The sequence below is a fragment of the Caretta caretta genome, chromosome 8 (assembly GCF_965140235.1).
Source record: "Caretta caretta isolate rCarCar2 chromosome 8, rCarCar1.hap1, whole genome shotgun sequence".
NCBI lineage: Eukaryota > Metazoa > Chordata > Testudines > Cheloniidae > Caretta > Caretta caretta.
In genome coordinates, this window is record NC_134213.1 from 72109595 (window position 1) to 72136072 (window position 26478).

General features: G+C 41.2%; 1 protein-coding gene across 2 annotated transcripts in view; it reads right to left on the reverse strand.

Moving 5' to 3' along the window:
- Positions 1-26478, reverse strand: part of SNX7 (sorting nexin 7) — a 68102-nt gene that overhangs the window by 27272 nt on the left and 14352 nt on the right. For both annotated transcript variants that reach the window (XM_048861315.2, XM_048861317.2), the window contains exons 2-7: positions 20109-20291; positions 17162-17272; positions 16584-16748; positions 15364-15568; positions 10725-10924; positions 8373-8459 (exon numbers count right to left, since the gene is read on the reverse strand). In XM_048861315.2, coding sequence (XP_048717272.2) covers positions 8373-8459; positions 10725-10924; positions 15364-15568; positions 16584-16748; positions 17162-17272; positions 20109-20291 — 951 coding nt within the window. The remainder of the gene's footprint in view (positions 1-8372; positions 8460-10724; positions 10925-15363; positions 15569-16583; positions 16749-17161; positions 17273-20108; positions 20292-26478) is intronic.

The following is a 26478-nucleotide window of genomic DNA, read 5'->3' on the forward strand; positions in this document are numbered from 1 at the left end:
ACTGCAAAGCAGAAATAAGAGATCAGCAACATGATCTTCTAAAATGTGTGAGAAATAAGAGGATTCAAAGAAAGAATCAGAGGCCTGAACGCTGATTACCACACTGCTCGAGGCATTTATCTGAATTAAAATTAGGAAACAGAAATAGAGGAAAAGAACAGGCTGTACACAGGATTATCTTGAAAAATTTATTTTAAACAGAATAGAAATGATCACCACTATGATGCAACATTTTAACTACAAAAAATTACCCCAGTATAATCAATATTGTGATAAAGAAAATCTTTCCTTTTTATTTATAAATAGCTCTAATGCTCACAAATTCAACAAAATTGAGTTTGTTGGGCTACAAGTACCATTTTAGTATGTTAGAATACTTAATCAGGTTTTAAGAAAAATATAATCTTGAAAGAAAAAATTGCATGCATGGTTAGCCAAAGCAGCATGAATTTATGTATGGCTATACAGGGAATTGTTCTTAAACACAGAAAATACAATAAGCATTTGAGCATAATTCTGAGTAATATGACAATCAGGAAGCTGACGGGTATGTCCACACTATGAAATTAGGTCGATTTTATAGAAGTCGATTTTTAGAATTCGATTTTACAATTGATTGCATATGTCCACACTAAGCGCATTAAGTCAGCAGAGTGCATCCTCACTGCCGTGGCTAGCATTGACTTACGGAGTGATGCACCGTACGTAGCTATCCCACAGTTCTTGAAGTCTCTGCTACTCTGGGTTAAGCTCCCAATGCCTGATGGGGCAAAAACATTGTCATGGGTGGTTTTGGGTACATGTCATCAGTCACCCCTCCCTCCATGAAAGCAACAGCAGACAATTGTTTCGTGCCTTTTTTCCTGGGTTACCCATGCAGATGCCACACCACAGCAAGCATGGAGCCTGCTCAGCTCACTGTAACTGCTGCTGTTGTGGGAAGTCTACTGTGGGGGCTGCTGTGATCCAAGTAGCCAATGCAATCATTGATGTTGTGTTATCAAAGGTAGTGACTCTGGGAAATGTGCGGGGCCTTTTTAGATTTTAGGTGCATCATATTCCTGTCCTTTGTCGCTGGTGAAGGAGTCTTGCAGCCGTACATTCCAGTCCTGTCGGCACTGTAACACCCCATAGCACTTCTGTGGTTGACACATGTAACAGCTCCAGGGCTCTTGCTCTTTTGCCTTGGCCGAGGTACCTTGCTCTCCAAGCATTTGACACAGAAGCACCTGCAGCAGCGGTCATTGCTCATCGGACATGTAGCTTGGCCGGGGGTCCTGGGAACATCTTCCCTGCCCGGCTCCTAGCAACCTCCAGCGCATGGTGTATGTCTCCACCGCTTCAACTCTGCTCTCCTGCGAGCTGGGGGCTTCTGCCTCAGGCTGCTCTCCCAGGCGGCAGCACCACGCAGTCACGCCTACCCCAGCCTACCCCTTGCTCCCATGGCTCATGAAGCCTGGATAGTAGTAAGGAGCAGTTCAACCATAGGCTGAGCAAGTGCAGAATGGTGACAGAATGTGCCTTTGGACGTTTAAAAGCTCGCTGGCGCTGTTGGTCAGACCTCAGCACAACCAACGTTCCCACTGTTATTGCTGCTTGCTCTGTGCTCCATAAGATCTGTGAGAGTAAGGGGGAGACGTTTATGGCAGGATGGGAGGTTGAGGCAAATGGCCTGGCGTCCAGTTTTGAGCAGCCAGACACCAGGGTGATTAGAAGAGCACAGCAAGGCATGCTGTTCATCAGAGAGGCTTTGAAAACCAGTTTCATGACTGACCAGGCTTCGGTGTGACAGCTGGTGTGTGTTTCTCCTTGATGCAAACCCACCCCCTTTGTTCCTTTTAATTCCCTGTAAGCCAATCATCCGCCCCCCTTCGAAATAAAGTAATTATTGTTTTGAAACCATGCATTCTTTCTTTATTAATTAAAAAGAAAATGAGATAACAGACAAGGTAGCCCAGGTGGGGGAGGAGGGAAGGACAAGGCCACATTGCTTATTGTAGCCCCACTAAAAATCAAACTGTTTGAATGAGAGCCTTCTGTTGCTTGGACCATCCTCTGGAGTGGAGCTGCTAGGTGCCCAGAGACTCCCTCCCCCACGTTCTTGGGCATCTGGGTAAGGAGGCTATGGAACATGGGGAGCTACTCTCTATACAGTAGATGCAGCAGGCGTCTGTGCTCTTGTTGGCTTTCCTGCAGCTCCAACAGATGCTTCATCATGTCCGTTTGCTCCCCCATCAGTCTCAGCATCGCGTCCTGCCTCCGCTCTTTGCTCACTTAATTCTTTCCTGGCCTCTGCCACTGAATGTCTCCATGCATTAAGCTGTGCCCTATCAGGGCAGGAGGACTGCATGAGCTCAGAAAACAGGTCATTGCGAGTGCATTTTTTTTGCCTTCTAATCTGCGATAACCTCAGGGATGGAGATGATAGGGGGAGCGTAGAAACATCCTATGCACTACCATTCTGGGGGGACTGCATGGTCACCTGTGCTGCCGAGTTCACCAAGCTGACCAAACAGGAAATGAAATTCAAAAAGTTCCCAGGGCTTTTCCTGTGTACCTGGCTAGTGCAGAGTTCAAAGTGCTGTCCAGAGCGGTCACAATGGAGCACTCTGGGATAGCTCCCAGAGGCCAATACCATCAATTTGTGTCCATACTACCCCAAATTCGACCCAGCAAGGTCGATTTTAGGACTACTCCCCTCGTCGGGGAGGAGCATAGAAATAGATTAAGTGTCCTTTAGGTTGATGGAACGGGGTTGGTTGTGTGAATACAGTCATTTTTAAATCAACCTAATGCGGCTAAATTTGACCTAACCCCATAGTGTAGACCAGGGTGAAGTGAGAAACTAGTTTCTAACCAGCTTTAGTTACTCATCACTGTTAAAAAAAAAAGTGGCATTTAAACTTTACATTTTAAATATTCTATTTTAGGATTTTGCACAGTTGTCCATCAAATTTTAATCATCGGTTTCTCTTGACTGTTAGAGCAAGTTAGCAACTGGCTTGTGATCCTTTGAATGGGCATGCACATTGCCAACATCACAAATGGCATCCATTTGGCTGAAAATCAATGCATTTGTTCAGACATACAATTTTAATTGGAATTTTTTAAAAAATTCCATCAGGGAATTTATTTGCATAACAGCTAATTATATAAGCTCCTACAACAGGGTTGAGGGAAAAAAGGTGCAGTTTTCCTTTATTTTTTTCCTCTTTTGAATATGGTTCTTTCCTCACTCTTCCCTTTTGCATACTATTTTTCTCTGTACTTCCTATTGGCAATTCCACTATAGCACAGAGCAACTTGGGAAAGAATTAAAATTTCATACAACTTATAAAGGAGAGGCAGACAATATTTCTGTGCAAGAAGATTAAATGTATTTAGGCCCCAATTCAGGACTTCAGTAGTCTCACTGATTTCAAGATGTGCATTGACTTCAAAGGCACAATTCATATATGTGCTTTAAACACATAAGTACCAGACAGCGGCGTATTAACCCCTAGGCCAACAAATTTGCAGGGGTGGCAAATTTATAACAGCAGCCAGAGGCTGCTTCCCCCAGTGCCAGTTCGCATCCTCTGCCCGCCCCAACTCCACCCCTTCCCCGCCCCCCCCGCTCCTATTGGTCTCCTTCCCCAAATCCCCACCCCCCTCTCCTGAGCTTGCCACGTTCCCCCCTCTCCCCCCTTTGCAAAGCTCTTTTGCGCACAAGCACTGGCAGGGAGCGGGGAGAAGCAGGACCTGGCAGCGCGCTCAGGGGAGGAGGTGGAGTCGAAGCAGAGGTGGGCTGGGGTGTGTGTGCGTGTGTGTGTGTGCGCGCACACGCCAGCGCTGTACCGTGACTGCACGAGCCATGTTAAAGCACTGCGCAGCAGCGTTTTAATGTTGCCAGTGAATACATGCCCTCAGGCAGGTTTCGGTTAGATCACCTGCCCAGCTCCTCAGCAGCCTGGGCTTTCAGGCTCCCACCTCCTCAGACTAACTTCCCATTTCGGCAGCCCAGGCTCACAGAGCTTCCAAGATCCATGGCTCTGAAGCAGCCTGCTAGGTGGACGGCTTAGAGTCTGGGCACCCAGGGCTTCCCACCATTCATTTTCACAAATAATTTCTAAAGGTGGGGGGTTTGCCGCAAATCAGAATGAAACCAAATTTCAAAATAGTGAAGTCTTCCACACAATGAACTTAGCTTTCGCCATACAGCTCTAATAAACAGCTTCCTAAAACTTAGGCCTTAAGGCCTGATCCAAAGTTCACTAAACCAACAAGTCTTTCCATTTACTTTAATGATCTTGGACTAGGTTCTTAATCAGCAGCACCTCTAGTTTCGAAGTAGTTTTCATCCAGGTTTGTTCGTTCAAATATAGTAAGGATCATATAACAGTCTAGAAATTGTAGACTTTGCTGTGTCCAAGCAATTGCAGTAAGCTGAAGTTCATGCAACTACTCCAGTCACTGAGCATACTAGGATTTTTTTTGTTTACATTCCTCTATATTTTTAATGGCATACAAATTTGCTGTGTATACTAAGGAGAGAAGACAAGAGAAAGGAAGTACAGAGCAGATCAAAGACAGATGAAAACACACAGTGGCAGCAAAAGGAGGACAGTAAAAGATACAAGTAAAATAAATTCTTACTTCATGAAAACCAAATATATGTGTTGTCTCAAAAGCCTCCAGAGAGGCTAGAGTTCAGTTACAAACTACATAATAAAAAACATATGTACCTCATCCCAGAATATGATATCGTAGGTATCAAACGACACCAGATAGCAATATTTCATTATGTTTAGTTCACTGACAAGAAATCAAATGGGGAATACAAAAAAATACACATTTCAAATGTCAGAACAGTTTGAACATGAGACTTCTCCCAGTTTGTCTTTACATTAAACATATTATGAGACGTCTAACAGAAACCACTTGTGTCAAATCTTTGCTGTGCAGACACAAATGTTGTAACTTTTTAGTATTATTTTTATATACCGTTATACTGTACAGTATTTCATGCAAAAAACTACATGAAAACATTATTTAGATTGCAAAGTCAAGCACTCAAAAGGTTAGGAAATGCCAGAATTACGTTTCCAGCGCAACCTTAATTTTGCCCCCTTGCACGTCCATCCTGTGCACTGATTGAGACATGGGTCCTGTAGGAAAAATCATGTAAGCAAACAGTATCATAATGCAGCCATACACTGGGGCAGAATTAAAGTAGCACTGGCAACTATAAATCTGGCATCTCCTCACTTTCAATTGCTTTCACATGTCCCCAGTGGCCCATGTCCCCTCTCGGGGCACCACAAGGGGTAGGGGCTGGCCCCCCAACAAAGCTTCTGCCTCCAGAAGCCCAACTCCCCTGCATTGCATCACATGGGGCTGCAGATCCCTCAACTCTGAGGTGAGGGGTGGGTGAGACAGACCGTACCAGAGGTAGGCTTTTTCTTTTCCAGCAACCATCCCCACATCCAGCACCCAGCCCTCCAGTTTGGAATAACAGCCTAGACCTGTTGACAGCTACTGCACTTAGCCATGTAGCCCAACTAGTAGCAGTCTGATATGGGTCCTAGGTAAGGAACCCAGTTCAGCTCTCTTCCTCCACCTGCTTCAGGTGCTCTGGCAGCTCCCAAGTCTTCCCAGTGCCGTGTCTGCTGATGCTCCACTTAGGTGCACTTGCAGAACAAGCTCCACTTGGAGAAGGGGAGCTTAAAAAGATGGAAGAGGAAGTTTGCCCAGGTGCCGGAGAGGCTGCTAGGGACTGCTAATGTGATCCAGTAGCAAGGGGAGCCCTGCCTGGGATTGTAGCTAGCTTCCCCTTTTCCTTCTGTCATGTTTTTTTTTTTTTTTTGGGGGGGGGGGGAGCAAGGGCAAACAGACACTGGAAGCCTCATATAGGCAACAGGCTAGGGAGCACCACCAGGGACTACACTAGAGGGAATTGAACTCAACAGTGACCCTGTGAGTTAGCTGAACTCCTGCTGGGAACAGTGAGATTGCGCAGGAGTCGGGGCCTCCTGTTGGGGACCCAGGCAGAGCTGGCTAGCAGGGTAATTGCCTAGGCCCCACACCACAGGAGGCCCTCTGAAGCTATGTTGCTTGGGCTTTGGCTTCAGCCTGGGGCAGTGGGGCTCGGGCTTCAGCCTCAGTCCCGGGCTCCAGCGAGTCACTTAGTCTCACTGTGCCTTGGTTCTCCATATGTCAAATTGGAAAGGGCATCATATAAGTACTTCAGATAAACAGAAGCCTATCACATCATTCTTCCTTTCAGTAAGACATAATAAGCTCCAGTACATCCCCCTTCTGCACTAGCTTGCTTTTGCTAGTCACCCTTCACTGCAAAGAACAAACTGTGCTACCCTTTTATTGCAATCCTTCAACCTTTTCTACCTATTATTTGCTCATATAAATTAGCAATACTCATATCCTTTACAAAACAGTAATTTCTATCAGGATCACTGGTTGATCATTTGGACATTAAAAATAGTTTGGCTTGCCTGCTAATTTCCTGGCAATTCTAAAAACCTGTGTTATCTGGAGGAAGGCAGCACAGAGCTGTCAGTCAATAAGCAATTTAACACTTACTCCCCCATCTTCTTGACTGCACATAGCCTAAGCAAGGTCTCTGTAGCTGCAGAGTATACTAGAAAAGCAACTACCAAAACAAACAGAGCCATAACAAGAACCATTTAGAAAACCCATGGAGACAGATTGCTAGACATGTCCTCAGTAAAGAAATAAGCTAAATCTGGGTCAGCCATCTTGTCTGCCCTACAATGCAACTGCTCACATATTCTGAGGCAGTGAAGCAAAAGGAGCAAGATCTCAAAGTACACCAGAAATTAGATTAAAAATATAAAACCTGAAGTTCATTGCTGGAACCAAAATTAAGTTATTTATATTAAAGAACAAGCCTGAGAAGTGGCAAAACAGTAGCAGGAGCTTGGATACTGTTCTTCCCCTTGTTTGACAGCTATCTACTACCCACTGTCACTACCCTGCAGGAGGAACAACCCAATCATTCAATCTTGATACTCACAGAAGAAATGCTCATGTCATCTGACTGACTGTTTTGAAACCAAATATTAGGATTTTATGCAGAATACAAGAGTGGCTTGAAAATAAAATTTCTAGACTAACTTGTACTTTTTGCACTACAATTAAATAGCTGTCTGGGTTGGTAAATGATTCTTGAATTGAAAGTAATTAAGTTTTCAATCACAATTCTCTCTCAAAGCATAAAACTATCAGCTGATTTTTACATTATAGGATTGTTCTTGTTTGCAATATGCAAAATGGCACTGCATCAGTTTAGTATATGACACAGTGGGCCTGGTTTTCAATCTAGGCCTTAAACAGGCCTCTGGTTTGCACCTACAATTTTGCACAAGCTGTTATTTACACACCTAGGTATTTGACTGTCTCCCCAAATCAGGTACTTAAGATTTCCAAGTAACATCAATTGCACCCTCAAATTTATTACCAACTGCAAACATAAGAAAGCTGATCAAGCTTTCACAATCTTATCTAGTGTCAAAGGAGGAGATCTTACAGTCATTTTGTTAGAAACTATTTAAGACAGACATTTTCCCATTAAAGTCATAGGATGGGCTTTTCAAAAGCACTCAGTATTGGCCTAACTCTGCTCCCACTGAAGTCAACAGGGACTCTTACCAATTATTTCAATGGGAGCAGTTAGGCTGATGTCAAGTGCTTTTGAAATGCCCACAAATATTGTCTAAAACAAAATGAAAACCTATCAAGGAAATAAGTCCAAAAGTACATTTTTAAGGTCATTCCTTAAAAGTGATAAACACGAACTACTGTAACACTGATGCTGCTGCAGACAAAGGTAGCTAGAAGCTGCTGGGTGACACTTGGCCAGGCTCACAAGGTAAACAGATTGACACTAAAATGTGGAAGTCTAAAGGAATAAATGGCAGTCTTACAATGATAAAGTCACTAACTTACAGCTTTATTGCCAAATGTCAAACTCTGGCCCCTTGTTAGGGAGAAGCAACAAGCATGGAGATGCCCCACCAGTTCTGGTGACAAGAGCTCAATTAGCTTCACCAGAAGGGCAGGATCCCTCCAAAACAAAAACAAACAATGCACGTTTAAAAAAAAAAAAAAAAAAAAAGCATAAACAAGGACAGGTTTGACCATCCTAACTACCTCTTCTAGGGCACTTCCGCAGCTGTATCAATTCTTATTTCCTGTGCAGTGCATGAACAAATTTTTTTAGAATCGGTTAGGAAGTGTGCAGCCCCAAACCATGGCTTTTCAGGGCTTATTTTTGTCAGGGGAACTCCTAATTTTTAGTCAGAATAGGGTCCTTAGTGATAAAATTTAACATTCAGGAAGATTTACATACTTACCAGATCCTTTTCTGCCTTTTTATTGGATAAAGCATCAACTTTGGAATCAAGCTCTGCCTGAATTTGGTCTCTTCTTTTCAAGACACCCTTTAAAACATTACGATGAAATAGATTGTATTTAATTGTAATAATCTGTTTACAAAGACATCTTGCAATCAAGAGTACTTAACACTTTAGAGATTATGCCTTCACTAGAATTCTCAGATTTAAAAGGTTTTACTTAGATAACTTTAAAGCATCTATTGTAGGTTTGTTTTTATTACCTCCATTTTTTTTTTAAACTGAAAAATTGTTAGGAATCCTACCAAACCCAATGCTATGATAATCTGTCAGGCTATGTAGCTGTAAATTATAAAGAATTCTACAGTAAGTCAGTCTATGAAATAGTCATATTATTTTAATCCATTACAAGAATCATGATTTAGAGAAGTCCCAATATTGGAAGTATTTTATTTGAATAAAAGCAATAGCATAAGAGATAGGACTCAACTAAAATGATATACCAGATACTATAGGAAATATCAATGTAAGTCTGCTATTTATGTATTATGTACCACAGTCTGGTGGTAAAGGAAAAGGAAGATTATCTTCAGATAAAGAATTTTGATCGTCAGCTAAATCTATCAATGTTAGCAAGCCCACTTTTATTTAAAGTTAAGGCTAATTCAATAGATTTGATTCTTAGTAGAATGGCAAAAAACTAACATAAAAAAGGCAGGGAATATTGTCATAATTACTGGTCCTGTAGTCTGACAAGTTATATTCCAAACTGCTGTGGATTTGCTGTGTAACATCAAGTCAGTCAGTGAAAAGGTCTGTGTCTCAGTTTCCCCATCTGTAAAACTGAAATTAAACTTCTCTCATAGAACTATTGTGAAGCTTGTGTCTTTTTAAGAGGACTCAGAAGACAGACAGTATGTAAATATAAATTCAAAAACTCTTTGATAATCTTTTATTTTACCTTGTCCCAACAACTTTTACTCTTTAATTTAGGTATGCTTAGAGATTTACAGTATTCATATTTAGTACAGTTCATGTTGAACAGTATGGGGCATAACCAGTCCTAGTTAGAAGTTTATTTTACATCATGCTAGTTGCCAAAACGTTAATGTTGAAGAGGAAATACACTGCCACCCTGACTGGTACACATTGATAAATCATTCTCAATAAGATAGCCTTTAAAAAGGTATCTTTTGAAACAGACATTACACAGAATTTTTAGTAACAGTATTTGGTCAATTATAAGTAATACAACTATAGTACATACTTATAACAAAACTTGCCATTCGGTACCTTAAAGTATCTCCTGTCTGATTACAAATATAAAATATAAGGTTATAAGAGTAAAATTGAAACAAGAAATGGGTTAATATTCTTTTGTGTATTTTTTTTCCCTTTTACTTCCTCTTTTATCCTATATAGATCTACAGGAGAAACTATTAGAAATTCTCTGTTTGTCCGCCATTATAACAAATATCTATTCTAATTCCAAGGTAAAACTAATAATTTCAGTACTAATATGTGTATTATGTGTTCTTATTCACCAAGACAAAGTAAAGGTTTTCCTAGTTGTCTCCCACCAATGGGAGAATCTGTAAGAGAAACTCTTAGAAGGGCCTTGAATGGAACAGAATGCACAGTACTAGGCCCTGGCATAACATCTGCATGTCCATATGGCAGATGCATATCTATTAAAGAGGTTCATTGCTATTCTGGAAAAGTGAAGTCAGGATCTTAAGGTTTAGAAAGATCTCAAAGGAGGGAAAAACCTTGCCTTACCTTGTGTATCAGTCTCCATTCCTAGATGAGTCAATATTTTGACAGAGTGAAGACAGTTCTTCTGTATTAATCTTCATCATGAGTTGTAGTTCCTTGAACCCTTCTACAGTAAGGACAACTATTCTCTCCACTAGCATGTAAACCTTTCCTAAGGTGCGACAATTTCCAGGGAAAGGGACACACAACCCCTCAACCATTAATGTTGCTGTTATGGGGAGCTAGCTGCAGGAGGAAACTGGAGAGGAATCGCCACAGCGAAATAAATCATCTTTTTGAGACTGGACACATCTTACCTGATTAATAGGGGAGCCGGGGGGGGGGGGGGGGGGAGGAAGAGGGAGGGGAGGATTTGGTGCAAGAGGGCAGCCATTCTAAGGAAAATTATTCTTGCTTTAAAAAAAAAAAAAGCTTTTTTCCACTTTAACTCATTTGTTATGTTCTCAATTAGCAGCAGAAAGAAACTGTAGCCCTCAAAGAGTTAATGCAGTGTCTGCAAAATCAATTACATATAAAGCAGATTCTCTCTTCAAAGGTCACTTAATACACTGGTGTAAGCAACCTTTATGGTCTTACCGTTAATATTTCACTGTAGAGAACATATTCATGTAGAACAGGCAGCAAGTTTTCTGATAGTCCTGCCATCCGATTCTCAGTAGCTTTGCAGCACTTGTCAATGCAGCTGGCAACACCTTTTAATGAATCTACTAGATCTTCTTCTGATGCACACCAAAGAGTATGGATTGGACCATATTCCTTCATTTCACAATAATACCCTTAATACGAAGATTAGTGCATATTAGTACTCAAGTCAATGATAGATGCAAAGCACAGAAACTGAGGCTAGTTTCAAAATCTGGCCAAATGATCCTCAAAAAGATGTTGTTACAGGAAAAAAAGCTTTCTTCTTTTTTGTTATTTTTGGTCAATGGAAATATCTCAAACTTGTACTCATTAAGCTATTACCAACATATTGCTAAAAAACAAATCAATCAGTGAAAAATGATCTTTTTGAAATAATTGTATATGCACAATAGGTTCAGTGTGTGCGCTTAAGTTCATTCCAGTTCTGGAGTTGTCAAGGTTCCTCCCCCACTCTGAAGTCTAGGGTACAGATGTGGGGACCTGCATGAAAACCTCCTAAACTTACTTTTACCAGCTTAGGTTAAAACTTCCCCAAGGTACAAATTAATTTTATCCTTTGTCCTTGGAATATCCACTGCCACCACCAAACTCTAACTGGGTTTACTGGGAAACGTAGTTTGGACACGTCTTTCCCCCCAAAATCCTCCCAACCCTTGCACCCCACTTCCTGGGAAAGGTTTGGTAAAAATCCTCACCAATTTGCATAGGTGACCACAGACCCAAACCCTTGGATCTGAGAACAATGAAAAAGCATTCAGTTTTCTTACAAGAAGACTTTTAATAGAAATAGAAGTAAATAGGAGTAAAGGAATCACCCCTGTAAAATCAGGATGGTAGGTACCTTACAGGGTAATTATATTCAAAACATAGAGAATCCCTCTAGGCAAAACCTTAAGTTACAAAAAAGACACACAGACAGAAATAGTCATTCTATTCAGCACAATTCTTTTCTCAGCCATTTAAAGAAATCATAATTTAACACACACCTAGCTAGGTTACTTACTAAAGTTCTAAGACTCCATTCCTGGTCTATCCCCAGCAAAAGCAGCATACCAACAGACACAGACCTTTTTGTTTCTCTCCCTCCTCCCAGCTTTTGAAAGTATCTTGTCTCCTCATTGGTCATTTTGGTCAGGTGCCAGCGAGGTTACCTTTAGCTTCTTAACCCTTTACAGGTGAGAGGATTTTTCCTCTGGCCAGGAGGGATTTTAAAGGGGTTTACCCTTCCCTTTACATTTATGACAGAAGTACTGCTTTATTACTACCACTCTGGAAGTATTTTTAAGTACAGGAAATCTCTTCAGAAAACAATCATTAGCTCTGTAGCTCAATATAACTTTGTAATTGTGGCCACGGTATTCTCTCAGAAAAAGTAAGGTCCAGACACTGCCACTTTTATAGACCTTTACTCTGTAGCAGTCTCATTAATTTCAGTAAGGCACTAAAGATGAGGGAGGCAGAATATGGCCCTATACTGTGTGTTCACATTAGCAATGTTCATGTGTTATGGGCCAAGGTAAACTGAAGTGGCTATGATGTTGGATCAAGTCCACACTGCTCTAATGTGTCTTTCTAATTTAATTCTGACTGTTGAGGTTTTCACAGTCCCTCCGCTTTTTCTGCCCTCTACAGCTTGGTCACAGTTGACTTTATACTGAAGAAACATCCAACAAAGAGACACATGAAGTAGTGTATGCAGAGAGGGATGCTCGTTTTGAGTTTAGTTGGTCTAAAAAGCCTCTGGAAACTTAATGGAAAATCCCAGATTGGGTTACAACTAGCAGGAAGCATTACTGCTTGACGAATGGTTCACTGCTGAGACAAAATCAGCTTTGCACATGACAAGTGTTCTGCAGGTTACTGCTGGGAAAGGCTAGACGTAAACAACATCTGGCAGCACTTGAGAGTGAATAAAACTCTAGGAGGCTTTACCACCAGTATTTTGGTGCTGGTGCTTTAAATGTATACCCAGGAACTTCTCTTCACTATATACCGACTACTTCTAGTGGAATGAACTGCTAAGACAAAAAAAAAAATCCCTTTGAGCAATATGCATTTCTTTTATGCAAGGAACGCCCAATTTAGTCAGGGCATGCAGAGATCTGGACTGACAGAGTAAGCTAAAGGAAACAAAGCCTTGGTTATTATGGAACACAGCGCAGCATTTCAAAGTATTTTTACATGCAAGAGAAAACCCTAAAGTATTGACCAGTGAGATTTTTAAAACACAGGATCAGCATCAGATCAGATTCAAGCTCAGAAAAGTAAATATATAATTTAAAGATTCAAGTAAGTACATTCTATTCAGAACAAACTTTTCTTGAAAATCAAGGAAAATTCTAACAAGAGCATGAAGTTCAAACAAACCCATCTGACAGATGTTATGACCAACAAGAAAGGTAATATTTTTTTAAAAGAAGAAAGAGAAGAATGAGGGGGGATTTGATAGCTGCTTTCAACTACCTGAGAGGTGGTTCCAGAGAGGATGGTTCTAGACTATTCTCAGTGGTAGAAGAGGACAGGACAAGGAGTAATGGTCTCAAGTTGCAGTGGGGGAGGTTTAGGTTGGATATTAGGAAAAACTTTTTCACTAGGAGGGTGGTGAAACACTGGAATGCGTTACCTAGGGAGGTGGTAGAATCTCCTTCCTTAGAAGTTTTTAAGGTCAGGCTTGACAAAGCCCTGGCTGGGATGATTTAATTGGGGATTGGTCCTGCTTCGAGCAGGGGGTTGGACTAGCTGACCTCCTGAGGTCCCTTCCAACCCTGATATTCTACGATTCTATGATTCTCTTTCATGTGACACCGAATAAAGATGTACAATCAACCAAAAGAACAGATGTGATAGCGTTACATGTTGAGATTTAAGAAGGCATGTCAAATAAATAGAACTTCAACTGTGTTGGCTAAGACAGACAATCAATCAGTACTTACAACAACACTTTACAGAATACAGAAAGAAAAGTATACTTTACCAAACCTTCCAACTGGTGAAGAGTTGGGAGCTTGTTCACTTCCAATTAACTTCCCAATATTCATTACTTACATATTGGTTTAGGGCAAACAAAATTCCTTTGTGGGGGGGAAGGAAAAGCAACTTTCCCACAACTTATTCCACTGTGTTCAGTTTTTGACATTTTTATTTGCCTAATTATTTACTATGTCACGTTACATGACTAATAAGCTAAAGGAATTTCTAACGCAATCATATTACTAACACCTGGTGACAATAAGCAATTCCTAATGAGTTACAAATATACTTCAATGGATCATTCATAAATCACATAAAAATCTGCAGCAAATATTCCTTATTAATCACAGAACATATTTAGATTGTAAGCACCCTTCATCAATTACACCATATTGTTAATCACAACACATCTACAGTAACAGACATCCTTTGATAGCCATCAGGGATCCCTTCCTTAACATCTCAACATTTTCTTTGTTGATTCTATACCGGGGTCGGCAACCTTTCAGAAGTGGTGTCTGCCAGCCTGGGATTCCGTTCACCTAGGCCAACAGCAGGCTGAGCGGGGCCTGCAGCCGAGACCCCAGCTGGGAAGGGGCCAGCAGCCAGAACACCAGACCGGCAGTGGGGGGCAAGGCGGAGAAGAGTAGGCTGGGGCGGGTAGGATTTTTAATGGCATACTGCTACCTCCTGGGGTCCTGGCCACCGGCCCCACTCAGCCCGCTGCCGGCCTGGGTTTGGCAGCGGGCTGAGCGGCGCCAGCATCTGGGACCTGGCAGGCAGCAGGGGGCCATTAAAGATCAGCTTGCATGCCGTCTTTGGCACAGGTGCCATTGGTTGCCGACCGCTGTTCTATACGCTCCAGTATTTGGCTACACACACAGACTAAGGTTCAAAATAAGTACAAAGAACTTCTCAGTTTGACAGGTACAGAACACTATATCTGTAGATACAAAAAACTTTATATACGAAAGGGATTCTGGTTAACAGATATAAGAATTTGTAGGGGTTTGAATATCTACAAACAACTGGAATTCATAGTGTGATTGTCATTAGGAAATAAGTGTTTATATTTCCCTTTAAGTAGTAGTCATCTGTACACAACAAAAAGCATTCATAGTGTTCTTCCAATTAGTATGGTGAAAAACCAGCCAAACTTCTAGGTTTTCTTAGTTTTCAGTTTCTTGTCAGCATAGTTAAACTACCGTCCCTATTAATATATTATTTATGCTGATTATGTCTGAGGAAGTTCCAGGTATGACTCAGTAACAAGGAAGAGAAAGGTGAGGTTATCAGCAAGTTATTTTCCTTCTCTCGAGAGATAAGCATGCTACCTCTGCAGTCATCCTAACTTCAAACCAATGAAGAAGGCTGCCAGATGTGGACCTCTAATCCCCACATAGTTGCACACTGATCTGCCAATACGCCGAGGATTAGCCGTTGAAGGAAAAGAAGTTTCTTGTTCTCCAATTCTCTTGCTAGAAAGCAGCAATTTGTGCAGAACAGTGAAAGCAAACTAACTTTTCACAGTAATTTACTTGTTCAATATATTACTTTCTGAAGTCAATAAAACAAGCTTGTGTTCATCATTTCTACTTACCCCTTTCTTCCTTGTAAATTCTTTGGGATATTCTGTCTATCAAGTTTATTTTCTGATTAAATGTTTCCATATAGTCATTTATATCTGTAAACATATGAGGACGATTTTTAACTCCTCCTCCTCTTACTGAGGATGCTACAGCTCTTACAGTTTGTCCCATTCTGCTAAACAAGCCAGGGCCCTGCTTCTTGTGAGATGAAAGTTCCTGCAAGAACAACATACCCTTGTAAATATTTTAATGTTTTCTACCCATGGTTTAGAATTAAAGCAAAACAAAAACAATAAAACTACACAGGCATTTATAAAACAAACTACTTTAGGTTTTCATTTGCTGCCTAGATCTTATTGTAAAGTTATTAAATATGTAGCAATAAGACTCTCTTTCCCCACCATCCCTTTACTAATTTTCCTTTTTATATTTTGATTGAAGGTTGTATGGTCAAGGACAACCATTCTGTGTCATAGGCTAGCCACACTCTACTGAAGCAGGGAGCATGCAGGGTTAAGGATTAAGACCATACAAGCCTCTTCCCCTTTCAGTCTTAAAGCAGAGTCAGCCAGTATGCAGACTTTTGGGAAAGAAAACAGAGGCAAGCATGTGCAGAGAGAAGTCATCCATTGGGGAAAATTATGTTCTTACTGTAGAAAGCAGCCTCTCCCCTCCCCGCCTCCGTTTCCTTTCCCTGCACTTCTATAAACTGCTAGTGAAACATTTGGTTAAGTTCAGAACTATGCTCTTTGGAAGACAAAATTCTTGCTTTCTTTTCCAGTGAATACATTCTGCACAGCTACAGTGGGAAATTAAATGGTGGTTTATTGGCTGCATTGTCAATGAACAGATTATTACTATTATTTTTAAAGAATAAGGGCAAAAAGAGAGAAATATCAAAACAAAATAATTTAAAATCACATGCATTATATAATCTTAGGCATTTACATGGGATAGCAAGAACAGCCAGGATTAGAAGAGTGAGAATAGGAGTTTTGGAAGGGATACTAACCCTCATGCTTCAGAGCATAAAAAACAAACTCTGATGGGTATCAGAAAGAAATTTTTCCTATGGGCAAGTTATTCAATAGCTGTCTACTGCAGGATTCCTTGCACCTTCCTATGATGCTTCTATAACTAGCCATGGTTGGTAGGAAGATATTGAACTATGCAGGACCCTAGTAAGGCAGTTCATAATTTCTTATAACTATAAATCAGGAGATTTTTTTACCCAGGCTTGTGCAGTAAGAAATATTTTGAAGTCTTCATTAAAAGTCAAAGTTGGATGCTCAGCAATTCGGTTCAAAAATTTATGCAATGCTTTCCTTCGAGTCTCAATGAATTCATCACTAAATCGTTCCACCATTCCTTTCATTATAAATTTTTCAGGCAATGGCTGAGGGGGAAAATAAATAAACAAAACATTGTATAACATTGCATATTACATATATTACAAGTAGTCCTACTACCCAGGAGACGGTAGACACATTCTTGTACAATTCACTACACAGAAAAACTATAAAATTAACACAGTAAACACAGTGTTTCAATCTGATTCTAGCAATAGATAATGCATCAGAATAGATATAAAATCAAGAGAAAGGAAATGAACGGAGAATAGGTTAAGAAAAAGCGAAATGCCCTTATTTTTCTCTGAATTTTGCACATACACATAAAAGATTAATCAAACTACATTAGCTTCTTAATGGTTGGTAGAACCCAGAACCCTGAAAGAGACTTCTCCAAAGCTCACTACAAATAAATTTAAAACAAAAAACCAAATGCAACACAAAAATCTAGCAAGCCTACAGGAATAATCAGTGTTGGATGTGCTTCCTCAAGTCTGCTCTTCAACCAAAGGAAATCTTGATATCGTCTTCGAACTTCATATTCACTGGAGTCAAACTCACCACGAGATGTCTGAAAATCATAACCACAAAATTAAGATGGAAAAATCTAAAAGTATGTCTGCACTGCAGGTGGAAGGTGAGATTCCCAGCTTAGGTAGACAGATATACACTGACTCTGCTCGAGCCAGCATGCCAAAAACAGCAGTGTAGTGGGGACAGCACAGGAGCTGGAGCTAGCCTGAGTACCAACCCACCCAGGCTCCCTAGATACATACTTTGGGAGCTAGCTTGAGCCACCACTTGTGCTACCCCAACTACCTGGCTATTTTTAGCACACTTGCTCAAGCAGCACTATGCATGACTGTCTACCTCCCAGCTGCAACAGACATATACCCTAAGAGGAGTACTAAACATATATAATAGTGTAGATTGACCATTTTGGAATAAAAATGAGATCTCTGAGGGAAAATAGTTAATGTCATTCAGAACTTACCAATTATAATTTTTAGTAAGGTGATCTAACCTAGTAAGAGATGAAACAAAGTGAACTTCTACTGTGAAAAAAAAGCAAGTGCCCAACTGTGCATAAGAAGTGTCTTATAAGAATTGATCTAGTACAATTTTTTCCAAAGGGTTTCAATCATTACTTTAATGTGAGATTTTCCTTCCAGTTAAGATAGACGTGTTCTAAATTTAGGTTGGTCTCTTTAAAGTGATGACAAATCTGAGTTTAAGAAATGCCCATGTTGTAGTATTTGAATAAACTGAAAATAATTGAAGCATGTCTCTGATATCAGCTGCTATCAATCACCTAGCCACATGTTTCAGCCATGAAAACCCTGTCATTTCATACAGACCCTGGGTGCCCTGCCATTTCATATAGACTATGGCCCGCAGTCCGTAGGCAGCCCTCCAGAGCATTTCATAGATACCACAATATACTAATGGCCGATGATAAAATACTAATGAATCATGTTTACACCATTTGAGTTTACACAGGTGTGTAAATAGACAATACTGTACATACGAAACAAGCTGAACTTAAAATATAAATCAATACAGGTGAATTTAAATCTTATTAAAATATGTAGAATCTGTTTGGTCCACACAAGGTTGTTCTTAGATTGAGACCTGAGACCTGATTCATGATTTCTGAACGCTTAGGGTTGACAGAGCTGTTGTATCATCATGAATTTATACTTCAAATTAAATCACGGATAGGAGAGAAGGCAGAAAACATCCCTCCCCTTCCCCATCATTCTCCCCTCTTCCTACAAAAACCCTATTCCTCCTGCATAAACAAAGGGAACATTTTCATTTGAAAATTTGTTGTAAGTTAACCTTCTGCAAAAAAAAGTCAGAGTAAAATAAATGAATATAGCAGGTCTCAAAATGTAGGCTGTGAAGTTAAGGTTGCCAGACGTCTGGTTTTCGACCAGAACGCCCAGTCAGAAAAGGATCCTGGCAGCTCCGGTCAGCACCGCTGACCTGGCTGTTTGAAGTCTGGTCAGCAGGGCTAAGGCAGGCTCCCTGTCTGCCCTGGCTCCGCGTGACTCCCAGAAGCGGCCAGCATTTCCCTCCAGCTCCCAGGCAGAGGTTCAGCCACAGGGGCTCTGCACGTTGCCCCTGCCCCTACTGCCAGCTCCACTCATCCCACTGGCCGCGCTTCTGCCTAGGAGTCAGAGAGAAATGACGGCCACTTCTGGGAGCCACCTGAGGTAAGTGCCACCCGGAGCCTGCACCCTGAGCCCCCTCCCGCACCCAAACACCCTCCCAGAGCCTGCACCCCTCCTGTACTCCGAACCCTTCATCCCCAGCCCCACACCCTCAGCTGGAGCCCTCACCCCCCCACACACACACTCCAACCCCATTGCCTAGCCCAGAGGCCCCCCTGCACCCTGAACCCTCATTTCTGGCCCCATGCAGGAGCCTGCACACCCCACCCAGATACAGTACCCCCTCCCCTAGCCCAGAGCCCCCTCCCACACACCAAAACCCTCATTTCTGGTCCCACCCCAGAGCCCATACCCCCAGCCAGAGCCCTCCTGCACCCCAACTCTTTGCCCAGCCCAGTGAAAATGAGTGAGGGTCGGGGAGAGCAAGTGACAGAGGGAGAGGGGATTGAGTAAGTGGAGGCAGGGCCTCTGAGATGGGGCAGGGCCTCAGGCAAGGGTGTTTGGCTTTCTGCAATCGGAAAGTCGGCAACCCTATGTGCAATACTTGCTGATAATCCCCAGGGAACTGGCTGGTCTCATAATACTGGCTTTCCTCCACTCCAGCTGAGAAACTGAATTCAAAGACAGCTGAAAACACATTAAATAAATACTTTCCTAATATTACCTTTTCATTTAAGAAATTGCTGTAGCCATAACAAAAATGTTATTAACTGTGAATGGAAGGAGAACTTTTCTTTGTGCTAGCAAACAATCCAATTACAGGAAAGCAGAATTGAGAGGGGGTGTGGTGAGCAAGGTACCACATATTGACAGCCAAGCATAACTCCACTTCTCTATGGCCTACCCATGCTCGACAAATACTTATGCCAATATAGTACTTTTCAACTGCATCAGCCTTCCTCTTGTTTCATGTTCTTGTCAAGAGACACAACAGCAAATGCCAATTTCACACGAAAGACTGCTTTTGCAATCATTAAAATAACTTCAGCTATTCCTTAAATGATCTCTACAGCACTCAGTCATGCAAATATACACGAGTAACCTTAAAAGCGTTTTTTAGAATCTAACCCTGAGTTGGAAATAATTTGACTAAGCTGTTAACTCGCTGCAAAATCAGGATATAAAATTTTGAAATGTTAGAAAGGTTATTATTTGAAATCCTTTAAAACACTAACACTTGTATAGTTTTACTTTACACTTAAACTATCAGGACGATTAACAAACACTTACCTCTGTAACAACTCTATAGGTAACAAAAGTCTCAATGGCAGTAATGTGACTTTCAGGATCATCAACACTAATTAAGAGATCCCTTAATTCTGGCTCATCTTCAAACTTGTACTGGTTTATCATAGAAGAGGGGGATGTTGGTATCAAAGGACTGAATGAATTTGCCTCAGTCAGTGATGTATCCTATAGATAGATAAATAAGACATTTGAAGAAATTCTTAACATATAAGGGTGCAGGTTTCAGACATCAAAAACAATAGCTCTGAAGCAGTGGTGGGCAACCAGTGGCCCGCACACAGCCCATCAGGGTAATCCGCTGGCGGGCCGTGAGATGGTTTGTTTACATTGCCCATTAGCAGACACAGCCACCCACAGCTCCCAGTGGCCTCGGTTTGCCGTTCCTGGCCAATGTGGTTGCCCACCACTGCTCTGAAGTGAACAGTTAAGATGGTAAAAGAGATAGCTGATAAAACTGCAAAAATATACCACAAACATCCATGTCATCCTCTTCTCCTTTTCAGTGCTCAATTCAATGAATGGTTAAAAAAGAAAAAAAGAACAAGACCGATGAGAGAAAAGCAGAACACTACACTTGACAACATCATGGATGGCTGAAAACAGAAGTCACCTACAAATACCCAAACCAGTTAAACCAAGCACCCACTATACTGTACAGGACACTTACCAACCTAATTAAAGTTGTTAGAGGCCAGTCACCCAGGATTTGAAATCTAAATTCTCTCTTGCAAACTGACCAAGATAGCTACCCTCTTTTCCTTTCAGATGTTTTATGAAATTATATCCCCTTGTAATTTAAAGATGTTTATTATTAAAGACCTTCAGTATAGTTTATAATTGAGGAATCCTTGACGATGCAGAATCAGCAGTATAAGAACTAAGTGTGGTTTTTTTTTTAATCCAGTGGTAGTAAGGTTTATGAATTACAATTATATATACACATACACACACACCTAGGACAGAAAAAACAGCTCTCTCTGGAATTACGATAGTAGCTATTAAAAACCAGCATGCAGCTATGCTATGGTAAATAACAGTTTAGGACAAAGATGGAATGACACTATGCCCTAATAAAAAAAAAAATTTCTCCCCAATTTTAGTTAGAAAAAGTTTTATTATTCAGAAAGATTTAAGGCAGAAAGTCAGGACTGATTTGTCTTATCCTTGCCAAAAGAAAAAAAAAGTGCCATGCGTGTTTACAAGGTCACAGGTTGTCCGCTGGGACCTTAGTTTTAAGCCTCATCTGAAAGACAGCACTTCCAGTCACAAAATTACCTCCAACACAATACTAGGGCATCAGTTTAATAATGATTCAGAGAAAGGAGCACATCTACTAAATATCCCTTCCACCAAAATACAAGCCACACATGAGACTACGCTTATGTTAAGAAATCAGACAATACTGATACAACAAACCTCACACTCATTCAATGCTCAAACCAAACCATCAAGGTTTATGAGGTTCTTACAGCAAAAGGGAAGCATCTAGTCCATATTTCTGAAGTTAGATGTACACTGAGCACCTTTCTTCAGAAAGTGATAAGGGTATAAAAAAAAAATCACATTTACCACTTCCGTTGTCCGGCTATACAGGAAGACAAACAGGAGACAACAAGATGTGGTTTAATTGGGCCACAACTTTATTTCTAAATGCTAGGGAGTAACCAGCAGATAAAAGCACACAGTGCAGGTAATTCTAAAATCAATCTACCTACATCGGGGGGTGAGGGTGCGCTGCCAGCCCTCCTCCTTTACTCATCCTAATCCCCAGCCCACCCACTACTGGGACCTTGCTACTCCCACCCCGCAAATGAGGGCTAAGGGGGGCTATAAAGAAGGGGATTAGCTCCCTGCTGTACCAGTCATAGGAGTCCTGAACCCCCATTTCCATTCTTTTAAAGAATGCCTCCCTTAAATCCTTTCCCAATTCATTCTATCTGATCACTTTATCCCTTCCCTATGGAAAACCTGCACTGGACATCTACCACAAGGAGGCACCAGCAATTAGCTTGGCTGCCTCCCCGCATGCAACAATAATACCCTCTTTGATATCAGCCAAACAGTGTCAGCTCCCAAGTCTGACAGGTGGACCCCATCCTCCTGCTGCAGCAAGTCATTCTGGCCATCCAACCCTTAGGTTCCTGGGTTACTGTTTTTGTTGTGTGGTTGCTGGTGATTATTTGCTTCAGGGTGGGGGGCTGCCTGTAAGCAAGGACTGGCCTGTCTCCCAAGATCTGTGAGAGTGATGGGTCATCCTTCAGGATAGATTGTAGATCCTAGAAGATGCATTGGAGAGGTTTTAGTTGGGGGCTGAAGGTGATGGCTAGTGGTGTTCGGTTATTTTCTTTGTTGGGCTTGTCCTGTAGTAGGTAACTTCTGGGTGCCCTTCTGGCTCTGTCAATCTGTTTCTTCACTTCAGCAAGTCACTCTCACAGATCTTGGGAGACAGGCCAGTCCTTGCTTACAGACAGCCCCTCAACCTGAAGCAAATACTCACCAGCAACCACACACCAAAAACACTAACCCAGGAACCTATCTTTGCAACAAAGCCCGTTGCCAATTGGTGTCCCCTGAATAGATATGTGGACACCATCATAGGGCCTAATCACATCAGCCACAACATAAGAGGCTCGTTCACCTGCACATCTACCAATGTGATATATGCTATCATGTGCCAGCAATGCCCCTCTGCCACGTACATTGGCCAAACCGGACAGTCTATACATAAAAGAATAAATGGACACAAATCAGCCGTCAAGAATTATAACATTCAAAAACCAGTCGGAGAACACTTCAATCTCTCTGGTCACTCGATTACAGACCTAAAAGTGGCAATTCTTCAACAAAAAACTTCAAAAACAGACTCCAACAAGAGACTGCTGAATTGGAATTAATTTGCAAACTGGACACCATTAACTTAGGCTTCAATAAAAACTGGGAGTGGATGTGTCATTACACAAAGAAACTATTTCCCCATGTTTATTCCCCTCCCCCCCCCCCCAACTACTGTTCCTCACATGTTCTTGTGAACTGCTGGAAATGGCCCACTTTGATTATCAGTACAAAAGGTTTTTGTTGTTGTTGTTTTTCCTTCTCTCCTGCTGGTAATAGCTCACCTTACCTGATCACTCTCGTTACAGTGTGTATGGTAACACCCATTGTTTCATGTTCACTGTGTATATAAAATCTCCCCACGGTATTTTCCACTTAATGCATCCGATGAAGTGAGCTGTAGCTCACGAAAGCTTGTGCTCAAATAAACTTGTTAGTCTCGAAGGTGCCACAAGTACTCCTTCTCTTTTTGCAAATACAGACTAACACAGCTGCTACTCTGAAACCTGAGTTTAACTGTGTGTCTCGTATAGTGATTTTACTGACTTTACCTAGTCTCTTTCCAGACAATTCTACTTCATTGAAGAGCATACTGCCTTCAAAAGCATTCTATTTACTCTGGCACCTAACCAGCATTGGTTGGAAGTGTGGGGGAAGAAATAAGAGTTGTGTTTTTATAGTTGCATAACTCCATTTGGCTATGTATGGTAACTTACATTCAGAATGAAAGCCATTTCAAAATATGCTAGATCAGGACACTAGCACAAAATGGCCACGTGCTGACACAATTCAAGCCTTTTGGGGAGGGGAGAAGAGCACATCACCACAGAAAGGATTTGAGTAACCATGTAGTTGAAAGGGATGTTCAGTTTGTGGACCTAAAATTAGACAGCCAGCTGTGTTTTGGTTGGCAAGTTATGTTGTCATCACTCAGCCTACTTATAAAAGAACACAGGCAGACTATTCAAGTATGTAACAATTCTGCTGTAGGAATACAGAAGGAATATTACACATGTGAAAACTCTGTTGACTCACAGGAAAATAGGAAGGGTGAAGGGACAACAAAGTTATCCAGGATTATGAAACAAACAGCAACTTAGAGTTATTATTGTAGGGTAGTTTTAAAGTTAAAGTCATCGTCAATTTTGGTAGGCAAATATATCCTCCTTCAAAATCTACAGTTTTCTTATTTCATCCTCCTAAAGCTTTTTATTTCAGTTGACTCCCTAAAGTCTCTTTAAAGTCAGGTAGTACGATCACCCAAATATTACAACATATTGGAAATTGCACAGCAGATGTGCTTACAACAGGAGTGCAATCAGAGCCAAGCATCTGGAGCTTGCAGTCTGCCTCACACTACATGCCTGCGGATCTGGAGGGAAAAGAAGCTGCCATTAGAGGCCTCTGCAGATTAAGTGTTTGGGACTAGAGAAGCAAGAAAAAAATCATCATCAGTGGCCTGACCAACTGTTCTACTAAAAAGGAGTGCTGGTGACAGGCTACTTAAATACCTGGCTTTGTCCATATCAGATGTTTTGGAGATTTGGAAGTTTTCAGTAGCCATTTCAGGTATAGGATTTGTATAGAGCCTAGGGGAAACAAGTTCAGGAAGATATTGGCAATATGGAGGAAAATGTATGTAAACCAGTACTGGGGAGTTACGAGCAGGATTCACAAGGAAAAGTAAACATTGGCCTGGGCCTTTATGGTTTTACAGGTGTGACGTTATCTGATTAAAATATGACCATATAGATCATTATTGCAACCACTGTTCTATATTTGCAACAAATCTTGTACAAAATGTGGAACGTAAGATGTCTGTGGAAAGGTTATGATTTGCTGAATATAATTATGCTATTTGTATACATGTATTATTTTTGCATTTGAAGTTATGAGTATTGGCTCTATACCTGTATTTCAAATGTTTGCTCCTTGGGTAACGCCCAGAAGGCGGTTAGCCAGCACATCTTGCAGGGACTATTCAAATTGAGTGGCCCATCAAAAGAGCACAACTCACAATGGACTATGGGAGACACCCATCTACACTGAGTAGACATTGCATCTGAAATATAGGTAATGACTTCCTGCAATGACTAAGCGAAATCAGGCATGCACAGACGACTTACCCATGTGACTCCAAACTCCCATCTTGTCATCTGTAATTTTCCACTAGCTGTGCTGAGGGCTTTGTTTGAAACAATGGGTTTCCCTCCACATGGCAGAAGATGTAAAAGTTCCTGGAAACCCCTCCATTTTGCCTCTTTTCTGCTCCAGCCTCTGGACCATGAATTTATATTAATGGAAACATTCTAACCAAGGAACTGAGGACCTTCCAGTGATTTGGAAGCAGCCAGAGACTTGACTTAAGCCAGCAGTTTATTCCAGTTTATTGCTACAAGCCTGAACCAAGAACTTTGCAATTTTTGTATGTATTTGATTCCTTTAACCAATTTCAACTAATCTCGCCTTTTTATAAATAAACCTTTAGATTTTAGATACTAAAGGATTGGGATCAGTGTGATTTTGGGGTAAGATCTAAGTTATATGTTGACTTGGATGTGTGGCTGGTCCTTTGGGATCAGAACCACCTTTTATTTGAAGAGATTGGTTTTAAAGAACCACTCATCTCTAAGTCTAGTGTTTCTGGTGATAATACAAGGACCGGAATGAAAGGAAACTGCTTTTATGACTTTTTGTTAGTGTGGCAAAACAGAAGTTTACTTTTGTTGCTGGTTTGGTATATCCTATGGGGGATTAGCCACCAGTCTTGGGGTGTATCTGCTCTACTTCTCAGTAGTTTGTCCTGAATTTGACATCCTCAGCTGTGACCCACTGAGGCACAGTTGCAGAGGGAAATTACTGAAGCCACAATTTTGGGGAAGAAGCACAGAACACTAGGTTTTTTCATGATGTATGGGTAAGGGGCTGGTGCTTCTGGCCTTTAGGGGTGAAGAAAGAAGCAGGTTCTGATCCTGAAAGGGAGGGGGAAAAATCAGTTCCTGTGCACTAAATATATAAAAATAGAGCGTGAGAGAAAAGAGCATTTTAACACCCACATCGATGAAGATACAGCCATAAATGAAATACTGTTCCTTGTAGAGGAGTAAGAGAGCATACAGGTTTTTCAAGATGCATGTGAATTAGTGATCATACCATACCACATTTCGCCTCTGATCCACCCCAAGTAATCAAAGACAAACTGGAGAAGCAAGCTGTATAAACAGAAAATGAATTTACTTTGTATGTCAGTTTGAAGCTTAGTCAACTTCAGAAACGAGCTGAATGTTGCCAGTTTGTGACTTTGCAGTACTTTCTCTTTTTAATGTTTTCTTCCTTGTTACTGTACAAACAGAGGAATACTGATTAAAGCCCTGATCTGACACAGATGTCCCAATAAATTGGTGCATCCACTTGTACGAGCGGGGCGTAAATGCTATCTAAAATACTAGTCACACCATGACTTGTTAGTTTCACTGATTATTCAGGTTAACTGATGATGTGAGGCTTGATATTCTTATTA